The following is a 13,015-nucleotide window of genomic DNA, read 5'->3' on the forward strand; positions in this document are numbered from 1 at the left end:
ATGGGGCGTCTGACCGTTCCAGCAGATAGTTGGCGCCGCGGGGCTCCAACAGCCGCTAACCCCCCCATATAAATGATCATGTCTCCATTTGATGGCAGCTACAACTGTTGGGGCGTCCACATCATACCCCAAACTCAGGCGCTTCCACCATTATATGCGTCAGAGATTGGTAATGATGCATGACCTGTAGCCGGGGATGGTGCTATTTTTCCTTTTCTAATCCCTTTTAATAAGGCGGCTGCAAATTCAGTAGTGTTAAGTGCGGCAAATTTTATTTTTGGATCTATGAAAAATTAAGGCACATGAGAAACACGTGATGCTGCGGCCATCACTGCTGGTGCTATTACTGAACACACCATTGGGGGGCAGCATTGCAGCCTTCGGTATGAAGCGTTCACCAGGCTCTGACCGTTCCCATAGGGATCGATGTAAGGCTGGAGGCGTTGTACTGTGTGTTGTGACTGCAACGGTCTGCTGGGAGTTGTAGTGTGTACGTGCTGGACTGTGGTTGTAGAAATAGCACATACATTGGGGGGTCCTGGCGGTGTGGATTTAGCAGGTGGAGTGGAATACTCCCCCCACTTTGGCTCCTTTCGCGGCCAGGCTGTTGTACTCCTGCACGGCTTTCTCCGTCTGGAGGACCAGGACGTCGATGCCTTGAGATTTGATGTAATTCAGAGTGGAGTCCGGGACCTGAGGACGAGAACAGAGAATGTCGCAAACTGTGATACAGGAAGGTTTTTTGTAAGGTGTCATGCTTCTTTCTCCCTGCAGAGGCGCTGTTGAAAAACACTTCCTGCAGGATTCTCCCTGCCAATTGTTGAGGAACAATTATCATAATAATCGTAGATTCCTCCAAATAAATAGGGATTGGGAGGACTCTGTTCACATCTCGCAGCTGACATGTCACGGTGACCTGGTCCTGCTCAGAGCCCCGGGTGCGTTACACCAGCAGGGAGAGATTGGTGCTGCCAAGGAGAATATTTCCATTCAATAACAGCAAGCAGGGGTATTAAAAAAAAAAAAAAAAAAAGTAAAATTTGGAACCCTGTGCTATAGCTGACGCTGCCCCCTTGGAGTGGAGATCCCAAGACAAGACGATCTCACCTGCAGAGCTCCGCTCATACCGCGACCGATGACCAGCGTCTTCACTCCCCTCTTCAGCACCTCGTCCACGTCCGCCGGCTGGACTCCTGGATGGTGCTGACACACAGGACACGGGGTTGGTTTCATTGTATAGCATAATGCTGACATATACCGCTGCGGAGTACAACCACCGCCTCGCTCACATCACATGCTACGGTCATATAGTGAATCAGCCATACTTGTCCCGGCCTATAAATGTCAGGAACAACAACTCTCAGCATGCTATGAAAGATGAGAAGCCTCATGTTATTAACCCTCCATGTTCTGGGCAAAAAAAATTACTGTAATTGTTTTTGCCTCACCCTGTTGAGAGCCATCAGATTTACATTCTGGAGGATGAGCCGTAGTGTCTATTGGCACCATTTATTGTTGTGCCTTTGTTAACTGTTGGGAGGCGAAAGTGGAAATTATAATTTTCATTTATTTTTACCTACCGTTTGGGGTAATCTTTATTCTGTGGGTTGAGGCCGATACAACAATAGCAAATAGAAAACACACAAACTTTTCGCTTTTGCAGAAGAAATAACAAAAAAAAAAAGTAATGTAACTTTATTTTTCCACTGTGAGGACCGGTGTCCAGCAGCATGAGGCCGGCGTCACACTTGCGAGTTTTACGGACGTAAGAGCGCAGAAACTACGTCCGTAAAACTCGCAAAAAATACGGCACAATTCTCTATGCCCCTGCTCCTATCTGCCGTATTTTACTGATCAGTATTATACGGCTTTCTACGGCCGTACAAAATCGCAGCATGCTGCGTTTGTCACCGTACTGCGCAAGAAATACGCTAATGAAAGTCTATGGAAGCGTGAAAAATACGGATTACACACGGACAAGCAGTGTGACTTGCGAGAAATACGCAGCGCTGTTAGAGAGAAAAGCCGGCAATTCAGTGCGGTGTACAGTAAAATCACACTGACAGCTTACAGTCCAATAGGTAGAATAAATGTGTACACATAGAATAGGTATATATATATATATATATATATATATATATGTCAGTGAGACACATATATGTATATATATTAATATTTCTTCCAGCGCTATACAGCTTGAAAGCCGGTAATTCAATTACCGGCTTTTTCCTTTCTCCTTCCTAAACCCGACATGACCATGTCTTCTCTCTTTTTTTTTGCAGATTCCACACTACTAATGTCAGTAGTGTGTTTCTGCAAAATTTGGCCGTTCTACTAAATTAAAGGGTTAAATGGCGGAAAAAATTGGCGTGGGCTCCCGCGCAATTTTCTCCGCCAGAGTAGTAAAGCCAGTGACTGAGGGCAGATATTAATAGCCTGGAGAGGGTCCACGGTTATTGGCCCCCCCCTGGCTAAAAACACGTGCCCCCAGCCACCCCAGAAAAGGCACATCTGGAAGATGCGCCTATTCCGGTACTTGGCCACTCTCTTCCCATTCCCGTGTAGCGGTGGGATATGGGGTAATGAAGGGTTAATGCCACCTTGCTATTGTAAGGTGACATTAAGCCTAATTAATAATGGAGAGGCGTCAATTATGACACCTATCCATTATTAATCCAATTGAATGAAAGGGTTAAAAAACACACACACACATTATTAAAAATTATTTTAATGAAATAAAACCAAAGGTTGTTGTAATATTTTATTTAACGCCCAATCCAAACAACCTTTGGTTTTATTTCATTAAAATAATTTTTAATAATGTGTGTGTTTTTAACCCTTTCATTCAATTGGATTAATAATGGATAGGTGTCATAATTGACGCCTCTCCATTATTAATCTGGCTTAATGTCACCTTACAATAGCAAGGTGGCATTAACCCTTCATTACCCCATATCCCACCGCTACACGGGAATGGGAAGAGAGTGGCCAAGTGCCAGAATAGGCGCATCTTCCAGATGTGCCTTTTCTGGGGTGGCTGGGGGCAGGTGTTTTTAGCCAGGGGGGGCCAATAACCGTGGACCCTCTCCAGGCTATTAATATCTGCCCTCAGTCACTGGCTTTACTACTCTGGCGGAGAAAATTGCGCGGGAGCCTACACCAATTTTTTCCGCCATTTAACCCTTTATTTTAAGAGCTAGAACGGCCAAATTTTGCAGATACACTCTACTGACAGTAGTGTGGATTATGCAAAAAAAATGGTGACATGAGATGGTTTACTGTATGTAACCAGGTCTCATATCATGTTGGGTTTTAGGAAGGAGAAAGCAAAAGCCGGTAATTGAATTACCGGCTTTTTGCTATATCGCGGCTGTATGAAGTATATATATATATATAAATTTTTTTTTTTTTTTTAACACATGGATCACTTCTATAGCGGTATGTCGGTTTTGCAAGCCTGCGATAAAACCACGCAGTACGGATGCCATACGGATTACATACGGAGGATGCCATGCGCAAAAAACAGTGACACACCCTGCCTACGGAGGAGCTACGGACCACTATTTTCGGGACTTTTCAGCGTATTACGGCCGTAATATACGGACCGTATTTGCATATGATGTGTGTGACGCCGGCCTGAGACGTCGGTTTCCATAGGTAGTGATTATTGGGCACATACAACATTATCATTATTTCACTCCTTTTTAGTGTGGACAAAAAAAAACCATTTAATATATTTATTACACAGAGTTCACACCAGGCAGTTTTATTTTACCAATTTCTCACATGCAAAATCATTTAATTTCTTTTTATTGGAAGAGCTGTAACTGTTATTTTTTGCTAATCTTATACAGTCTGTAAAGGAGAAAAATGAAAATGCAGGTTTTTTGTTTCATGTAAATAATCGAGCTGGCGTAGGAATCGTTACCAAATGTGACTTTTCAATTTTGTGGCAACTTTATCTTTTTACACAAACATTTAAAAACAAATGTTATTCCATTTTAGGCAAAGTTCACACGATGTGAGTTTTTGATGCTGCACTTTTTTTTTTTACTAAAGTTATGCAATCTGCACAGGACTGTATCAATACGTTTGATATTTCCTAAGATTGAGCTGTATCTTTATTTGAAGTCTGATGAAAAAAAAAAGAAAAGTGCCCTAAAAAGTACAAAAAAATAAATAAACCCCATGCAATTACAACAACACCTGAGGGGGAGAAAAAAAAAAAGCCACAAACGTGTGATTGAAGCCTTATAGCGTGTCTATGACCTGAGGCCCAGTCCTTCGGCAGCACTCACAGTGTCAGTCTCTGCTGTGCGACCGTCTCCTGGACAGAACACAACACCGTCATATATGAGGCTGTCGGGTCTGGGCCAGGAGACCGGTCCATACAGTGACACAGATGAGTGAATTCAGCCTTGAAGCTGATAAAGCACAGAGAGCAGAGAGGTCGCCGAAGCCTCAGGTCCCAGCTGATCGCTGTGATCCCCCCTTTGATCTGATGAATTGCTGAGCGTTATCGGCCATGTTGTGTGTGAATCTATAGATCCATTTCTAGGGTAAGGCGTGCGAGGACTCCGCTCTACAGGAGGCGATCGGCGGTGGCTGCCATCGCTTCTCTATAGATTCCAGAGCGGACGCTGCTGATCGGCCATTGCTGCTCATTACCTCCCTAGTGAAGAGAGGCAGCGCCTGCAGCAGCAGCAAGTCACCGTCCTGACAGCGAAGAAGCCCCCGGTGTAATCAGCGCCGAGACCCTGAGAACGTCAGACATTCCAAGTCTTTAGAAGATCTGATTCCAGGCCCCACAAGATGCCCACCAGCTTCTTCGGTCAGTGCTATAGCTGGCACAATAAAGAGGGAGCTGAACATATTCACTCTTGTCTAGGTCATTAGCTCATGAGGCCATTCGTGGTGTTGTAAAGAAGATGTGGATTTGAGAAATATTTAAAATTATTTTTTTCCTATCGTATATATGTTTACATATAGTTACGTATGCAATTAAAGAGAATGCATGAAATTACAGGGATAGGTTCCATTTGGGGAGAAGGGCGGCCTGGTGTCAGCTGATTATCACAGCTAACATCCAGCACTATGTGCCCGGCGCATTAACCCCTGGAACACAGCGATCAAACAAGATCACAGCGTTCCGGTGGCATAGGGAAGCTTCCCCGAGACCCTCAGAACAACATGATGTGATCATGTTCCGAGGGTCTCCTCCCTGCAGGCCACCGGATCCAAGATAGCCACAGGGTCCTGCAGGGAGTCTCCTGCAGTGCCTGTCAGATCGCTGATCTCGCACACTATGTACTAATGTCCCACCCTGGGACAAAAAAAAAAAAAAACTACACAAAATATTTTTAAAATTCCTAAAATAAAAAAAATAGTTCCAATAATTTCTTTATGTAAAACAAAAAACACCCTAACAGGACTGTGGACCAAAATATAGAAAAGTTATAGCTCTCAAAATGTGGTGACACAAAAAACTTTTTTGCAATAAAGAGCATCTTAGTGTGTGACAGCTACCAAACAAATCTGCTATAAAAAGGTATATCAAAGGCTACTTTCACACATCAGGTTTTCGCCGTCAGGCTCAATCCGGCTAATTTTGAAAAAAAAACGGATCCAACAAAATTTGCTGACTGATCGATTTTTTTCTCAGACTTGTATTCGTGACGGATGGCCATACGTTTCATCCATTTTCCGGCATCTGGAAAAAACGTACACAGAAACACCATAGGGGAAGGTGACGGCAGAATATAGCACCGCAGCTCCATGGGGGAAGGTGACGGCAGAATATAGCACCGCAGCTCCATGGGGGAAGGTGACGGCAGAATATAGCACCGCAGCTCCATGGGGGAAGGTGACGGCAGAATATAGCACCGCAGCTCCATGGGGGAAGGTGACGGCAGAATATAGCACCGGCGCTCCATGGGGGAAGAAGATGGCAGAATATAGCACCGGCGCTCCATGGGGGAAAGAGATGGCACAATATAGCACCGCAGCTCCATGGGGGAAGGTGACGGCAGAATATAGCACCGGCGCTCCATGGGGGAAGGTGACGGCAGAATATAGCACCGGCGCTCCATGGGGGAAGGTGACGGCAGAATATAGCACCGCAGCTCCATGGGGGAAGGTGACGGCAGAATATAGCACTGCAGCTCCATGGGGGAAGGTGACGGCAGAATATAGCACCGCAGCTCCATGGGGGAAGGTGACGGCAGAATATAGCACCGCAGCTCCATGGGGGAAGGTGACGGCAGAATATAGCACCGCAGCTCCATGGGGGAAGGTGACGGCAGAATATAGCACCGCAGCTCCATGGGGGAAGGTGACGGCAGAATATAGCACCGGCGCTCCATGGGGGAAGGTGACGGCAGAATATAGCACCGCAGCTCCATGGGGGAAGGTGACGGCAGAATATAGCACCGCAGCTCCATGGGGGAAGGTGACGGCAGAATATAGCACCGCAGCTCCATGGGGGAAGGTGACGGCAGAATATAGCACTCAGTTTAAACTCCAGATAAAGAGGATTAAGACATCCACCCAAGTTATAGCATTATTTTATGGAGAGGAGATGGGGGGGAGGGGGACAACTGTTTTGGCGCACAGCAGGGCTTGGAAAGGAAGGAGTGATGTTTTGGAACGCAGACTTTGATGGAATAGTTTGAGAGTGCAGTAGAAAATGGACCCCAAAATTTGTTGTGCAATTTCTCCTACGTACACCAGTACCCCATTTGGGTGTCTAAGTGGAGACAGTCAGTGAAAGGGACACCATGTCCTGAACGCAAAGTCAGGATTGCTTTGAAAGATAGGTACTTCCACGCAATGGTGTCAGTCAGAATGCTCCCCAGTCAGAAGTTGTGAAGAAACGTGCGTTGGGGTGATGTGGAAGCATTCTGACCGACACCATTGATTGTAAGTACCTCATCTTTTAAAGCACTTGACATGATATCCCCTTCTATGAATCTAATTGTCTCCACTAAGGCCGTCACGGTCGCCCACTATTGTGCCTGGTTTAAACCAGCCGTCGTGTGTTAGGTCAGAGCAGCGTGGTTAATCTGTGCACTTATGTGGACTCCATTGTTCTGTACTGTTACAGGTATATTTCTTGCAGCTTTCTAAGGTTGTTTATGATGCTGCACTATGCACTTTAGTTTATCAGCCTCCATGCTTCCCTAACTTTGCGTAGTCCATTTTTTTTTGTTTTTTTCAGTTTATTTGAATTCTAATAAAATTAATATTTTAGGATTATACTCTGAGCCTGGTGACCCGGGATGACTTAAAGACTAAATCGGGTCACCATAAGCAATGATCTGGCACCCTGTGATGATGTCACAGGGGCGCTGATCAGTGGGCTGAGGGGGGGGGGGGGGGGGGGGGGGGGGCGCGGGATCCTGCCCTCTGCTTTCTAAATACTGTGATTGATATTGGACGGCAGCATTTGGGGGGTTAAACTGTGAGGAGCAACACAGGCACCTCTCCTGGCACCAAGTGCCGGATGTAAGATGTGATATCAGCTGATCACCCGGCGGCAATCATGCACGCTCCTGTGTACGAAAAAACAACAACAAAAAAAAAAACACCATGACGTATCCATACGTCCAAAGTCGTGAAGGGGGTCAAAGTTTAGAAATAAATGTCATGTTTTATACATTCCTCATTTTGTTTTTCCTCTACAAAATAATTCAGGGACATATGCAAAAGATTGTTAGGATTTTCTAAAAAAAAAAAACAAAAAAAAAAAACACCACAACATTCCACCATTTATTATCTTTAGATTATATTAGAAATTCTGCACCAGGCAACTGTATTCTCGTGGTGGTGGTGGTGGTGGTGGTGGTGGTGGTGGCGGCGGCGGTGGTGGTGGTTGACCAGTTGTCCAAGACCCCACAGCAAAAATGAGATGGATGGCTCTGTATTATCAATCTAATTTCCAATGCAGAGTGATTGGATTGTTCTCGTTAGCACATCGCCAGGAGTAAAGTGCAGATGTGCTGCCGATAACCTGATACTATATGGGGACAGAGTGATCTCCTGGTGAGTGTTCTGTCCCCACCATTTGTCATCCTGTGTAAACAAGCTCCAATCCAACTCAATATTATGGATCACGCTCGTTTAATGACCTGAACTCAGAGCATGTAAGTACAACCCAGTGTTTCTTTGCGATGGGGCAATATGTGAGTATTGGGGCCCCAGTTTGTCTGAAACCTGATTGGACACAATGGGATCTGTACACAGTGAGCTCCCTCTAGTGGCGACCACAGGTAACTGCTAAGACGATGTCACAGTAAACAGGTGCAGTTTGCTTAGTCCGCAGACCCTATACCACCGTCTGCCCTGCCTCTATGGTGTAAACACTTCTTACATTGGTCCCGGTTTCTCTCCAGTCCCAGGTTCGGCTTCCTCCGGGCCACACCTTGCAGTCTTTATAGACCTGACCTGAAACATTCATGCTGCCCCAGGAGATCTTGGAGATTTCTGGAGAAGACATCCTGACTGATCTGTACAAAAAGGAACACAAAAGGATTAGAGAAGAGATGGAAGAAGAGAAGTTCCCAGATCCTGCGCTGCACCGAGACTTCCATAAGATTCACCAAATAGAACAACCACTCCAATCATCTACAACTAAACCTCATGGGCATTGCTGTACAAGATGTGGGAATCCCCTGCAGTAGTCACCACTCATTCAGCAGTTCGGCAACTTTCTAATAAACCTTGCACTCAATATGCTTCTAATGTGCACACGATGCAGATTTAGTGCAGTTCTGCAGCGTTTTTTTCTGCTGCAGATCTGTACCGTGATTTACAGTACAATGTAAATCAAAGTGAAAAAAAAAAAAAAAAAGCTGTGCACATGGTGCAGAAAAATCTGCGCAGAAACGCTGCAGATTTCAAAGAAGTGCATGTTGCTTCTTTTGTGCAGTTCTGCAGCGTTTCTGCAGCCCTCCATTATAGAAATCCACAGTGGTAAAATCTGCATCAAAACTGCACCTGCGGATTCTGCCAGGAGATGCAGATTTAGTGCAGAAAATTCTGCACCACGTTTCCTACGTGTGCACATAGCCTTAGTTTTCAAGATTGCTGCTTGTGGTCAGTGAACAGTACAGACCTGGGCAAGATCCGGCCCGTCTGATGATTTTTAACGGCCCGCCAACTAGCTGTCACTTCTGACAGCCGCCCCCGGCACCGCTCGGCCAGCCGCTTCTGAGGAGGACCGCTGGCGGCTGGAGTGAAGGCCCCGAGCTCATACGCACCGGCCCTGTACGTCACGTGGAATGTGAGCAGCAGAGCCGGGTTGATCACCTGTTTAATCAATGGTGGTGGCGGCGGCCATCTCCCCGAGGCTGCGTGTGCGCAGATGGAGTGCTCTGCTTCACAGGGCTCCAGGAAAATGGCCGCCGCGATCTCCATCTGCGCACGCGTGGCCTCGGGAAGATGGCCACCGATATTCAACCCGACTCTGCTGCTCACATTGCATTCCGGGCCGCTGCGTCACCTCACCGGTGGAAGGGACCCTGCACACGCCATACCGCACCTCTGCCGTCGCCACACCACTGCTGCAATCCCCCCATGGACACCAGGCCGTGGCATCGCCCACCTAAGCAGGAAGGGACCCTTCTCAGGTGCATGCCACACCGCATCACCCCACCTCTGCCGACACCATGCCTCCTGTGACCCTGCTCTGCCACCGCCAGCCCTCAGGTAAGATAGTTTAAATTCGGACAATAAGACGGACCCCCATCTTATAAAAAAATCTTTTTTTCTGCAATTTTCACCCCAAATTTGGGGTGCGTCTTATAGTCCGAAAAGCATTAAGCTACTTACTGGTAGCGGCATTTTTCAGAGGCCCATGACAGCACTACGAGAGATGGGATCCGCCCTTCAGGAACAGGAAACCTACAGATACAAAAGGGCGGCACCTCTCCCCATGCATCACTTGTATTTCAGAGCCTGAGAGGACTACCGCGGTTAGTAGCACACAAATATACATTATATACAGTTTATGTACAAAAATAATCCATCATATTGAACTATATACCACACGTGAGATCTATCTATCTCATTATATACATTATAGGAAGTGCAACCCCCACGTGAATAGGGAGGGAACTAAGGGTGCTGTCATGGGCCTCCGAAAAATGCCGCTACCAGTAAGTAGCTTAATGCTTTATTCGGATTCCCATGACAGCACTACAAGAGAATTACAGAGATGTAAACTACCTTAGGGAGGGACTATAGCCTGTAGCACCTTTAACCCGAAGGTGAGATCAGAAGAGAACCCCAAGTCCAACCTATAGTGCTTGAAAAAGGTGGAAGGGGATGACCACGTAGCTGCCTTGCATATCTGGTCGATCGAAACTCCAGATCTTTCAGCCCGGGATGTAGCCATGGCCCGGGTGGAATGTGCCCTCAGATTCTGCGGAGCTGGACCTCCACCTGCAGTATAAGCCAGAGAGATAGCCTCCCTAATCCACTTCGCTAGCGTGTACTTTGAAACTCTAAGACCTTTCCTGGGACCTTGGAAGGATAGAAACAACGCATCCTCTCTCTTCCAAGCATCAGTGACTGATATATATTCTAATAGACATCTCCTAACATCTAATGTATGGAGTAACTCCTCTTTGGAATTAGAAGGATTAGGGAGAAATGACGGTAACACTATCTCCTGAGATCTGTGAAAATCTGAGGCCACTTTTGGTAAATAAGCTGGATCTGGTCTGAGGACTACTCTGTCCTGTAGAAATTCTGTATAAGGGGACAGCCTAGAAAGAGCCTGTATGTCTCCTACCCTACGAGCAGATGTAATTGCCACCAAAAACGCTGTTTTGAGGGATAGTAATTTAAGTGAGGCTGAATGTAAGGGCTCAAATGGTTCCTTAGTCAAGGCTGAAAGGACTAGACTGAGATCCCAAGGCATTGACCTATTCCTGTGTATAGGTCTGGATCTACTAGCTGCTTTGATAAACCTTTATACCCAGTAGTTACCCGCAATGTTACAAGAAAATAGAGCCCCCAGGGCTGAGACTTGTACTTTTAGAGTACTTGTGGATAGATTTAGCTCTAGCCCCCTCTGCAGGAATTCTAGAATCTGGTTGATTGGTATACCCTCTTCAATATTAAAATTTGAAGAAGCCAGAAACTTCCTCCAAGTTTTAGAGTAGATCTTAGTTGTTATGTTTTTCCTACTCTTCATAAGGGTATCAATTAGATTTGGAGAAAAACCTCTGTTTTTCAACAATGACCTCTCAAAAACCATGCCGTCAAATGGAGACCCTTCACTTGTGGATGGTTGATCGGACCTTGATGAAGTAAGTCCGGAATGTCCAGCAGTACCCAGGGGTCTTCCACGGACATGGTCCTGAGCCAGGAAAAACAAGCTCTTCTGGGCCAGAACGGAGCGATCAGTATGACTCTCGCTTGATCCTCCCTTATCTTCCTGACCACCAGCGGCAATAGATTGAGCGGGGGGAACGCATATGCCAATCGGAAATCCCATCTGATCAGGAAGGCATCCACTGCCAGGGGATATTCCCTGGGATTTAACGAACAGAAATTTATCGTCTTTCTGTTGTGCTTGGTGGCAAATAAGTCCACTTCTGGATGACCCCACATGCGGACAATCCGGTTGAAGATTTTTGAGTTCAGAGACCATTCTCCTTGTTTTAAGGTGCTTCGACTTAGAAAGTCTGCTCTTATATGGTCTCTCCCTCTTATGTGAACTGCGGATAAAGATAGAAAATGGTTTTCTGCTGTCTGGAGCAGGCGATCCGCTACTTCCATCAGGGACTTGGAGCGTGTTCCACCCTGGTGATTCACATAGGCCACTGCCACCTGGTTGTCGGAGAGGATTTTGACATGGTGACCCTGTAGATATACGAGGAGTTCTTTAATTGAGAATTCAATTGCCATTAACTCCCTCTGATTGGAAGATGCTGATGTTTGGGGATCCCATAAACCCTGGACTACTACGTCACCCATGTGTGCCCCCCACCCCGTGGGGCTGGCGTCCGTCGTAATTACCCGAGTCACTTGAGTCACCCAGGGAACTCCTGCTGACAGATTGTCTTCCTTCAGCCACCATCTAAGAGATGTCAACCTCTGGACTCAATGTCAACTGACCCTGCAAGGAACCTTGTAAGACTCTATCATAATTCAGTACGTCAAACTGTAAAGGTCTGGAGTGGAACTGTGCCCAACGGACGGCCGGAATACAGGAAGTTAGGGAACCTAACAAAGACATAGCCTGTCTAAGAGTCATGGTTGGTTTATTAATTGCTTTTAATACCTGTTGTTGGATATGGAGCAGTTTATCAGGTGGAAGACAGCATTGTTGGGACTCGGAATCTAACAGCAGACCTAGGAATCTCTGGGTTTTTAGGGGTTGTAATCGGGATTTTTCATAGTTTATAATCCAGCCCAGATGCTCTAGTTTAGACATAGCTGTTTTTACCTGAGCAAGGCAATGGTCTGCTGAGTTTCCAACTATCAGGAAATCATCCAGATAAGGGATTATGAGGATATCAAATTCACGTAAGTGCGCCATGACCTCCGCAACAACTTTAGTGAATACTCGGGGAGACGTTGAGAGGCCGAAGGGAAGGGCTCTAAATTGAAAATGTCGAACAATACCCCCCATAGACACTGCCACACGTAGAAACCTCTAAAAGTTCTCATGGATAGGAACATGATAATACGCATCTTTTAAGTCCACAACTACCATGAAGCAGTGTTTGAACAACATTTTTATTGCAGAGCTGATTGACTCCATTTTAAATGTGGCCTTAACCAGGTATTCATTAAGGGATTTAAGGTTAATAATAGTCCTAAATGACCTGTCTGGTTTTTGAATCAGAAATAGAGGAGAGTAGAATCCACTCCCTCTTTCGGACTCTGGGACCTCAATCAGCACGTTTTTAAGGCATAAACTCACAACTTCTGCCTCTAAAGCCGTCTGTTCAATAGTGGAGGAACGTAAGGGGGTTAGCATAAACTTATCCCGAGGCCAGTGAAT

General features: G+C 46.1%; 1 protein-coding gene across 2 annotated transcripts in view; it reads right to left on the minus strand.

Annotated features, from left to right (window-relative positions):
- Window positions 1-250: 250 nt before the first annotated feature.
- Window positions 251-13,015, minus strand: part of AAMDC (adipogenesis associated Mth938 domain containing) — a 32,758-nt gene continuing 19,993 nt past the window's right edge. Inside the window, exons 2-4 of one of the 2 annotated variants that reach the window (XM_069759362.1) lie at window positions 8,369-8,504; window positions 1,108-1,203; window positions 251-693 (exon numbers count right to left, since the gene is read on the minus strand). In XM_069759362.1, coding sequence (XP_069615463.1) covers window positions 553-693; window positions 1,108-1,203; window positions 8,369-8,494 — 363 coding nt within the window. In that variant the 5' untranslated portion in view covers window positions 8,495-8,504 and the 3' untranslated portion in view covers window positions 251-552. The remainder of the gene's footprint in view (window positions 694-1,107; window positions 1,204-8,368; window positions 8,505-13,015) is intronic. The other variant, XM_069759361.1, reaches the window with a different exon arrangement.

Source organism: Ranitomeya imitator, chromosome 3, assembly GCF_032444005.1.
Source record: "Ranitomeya imitator isolate aRanImi1 chromosome 3, aRanImi1.pri, whole genome shotgun sequence".
Classification (NCBI taxonomy): Eukaryota; Metazoa; Chordata; class Amphibia; order Anura; family Dendrobatidae; genus Ranitomeya; species Ranitomeya imitator.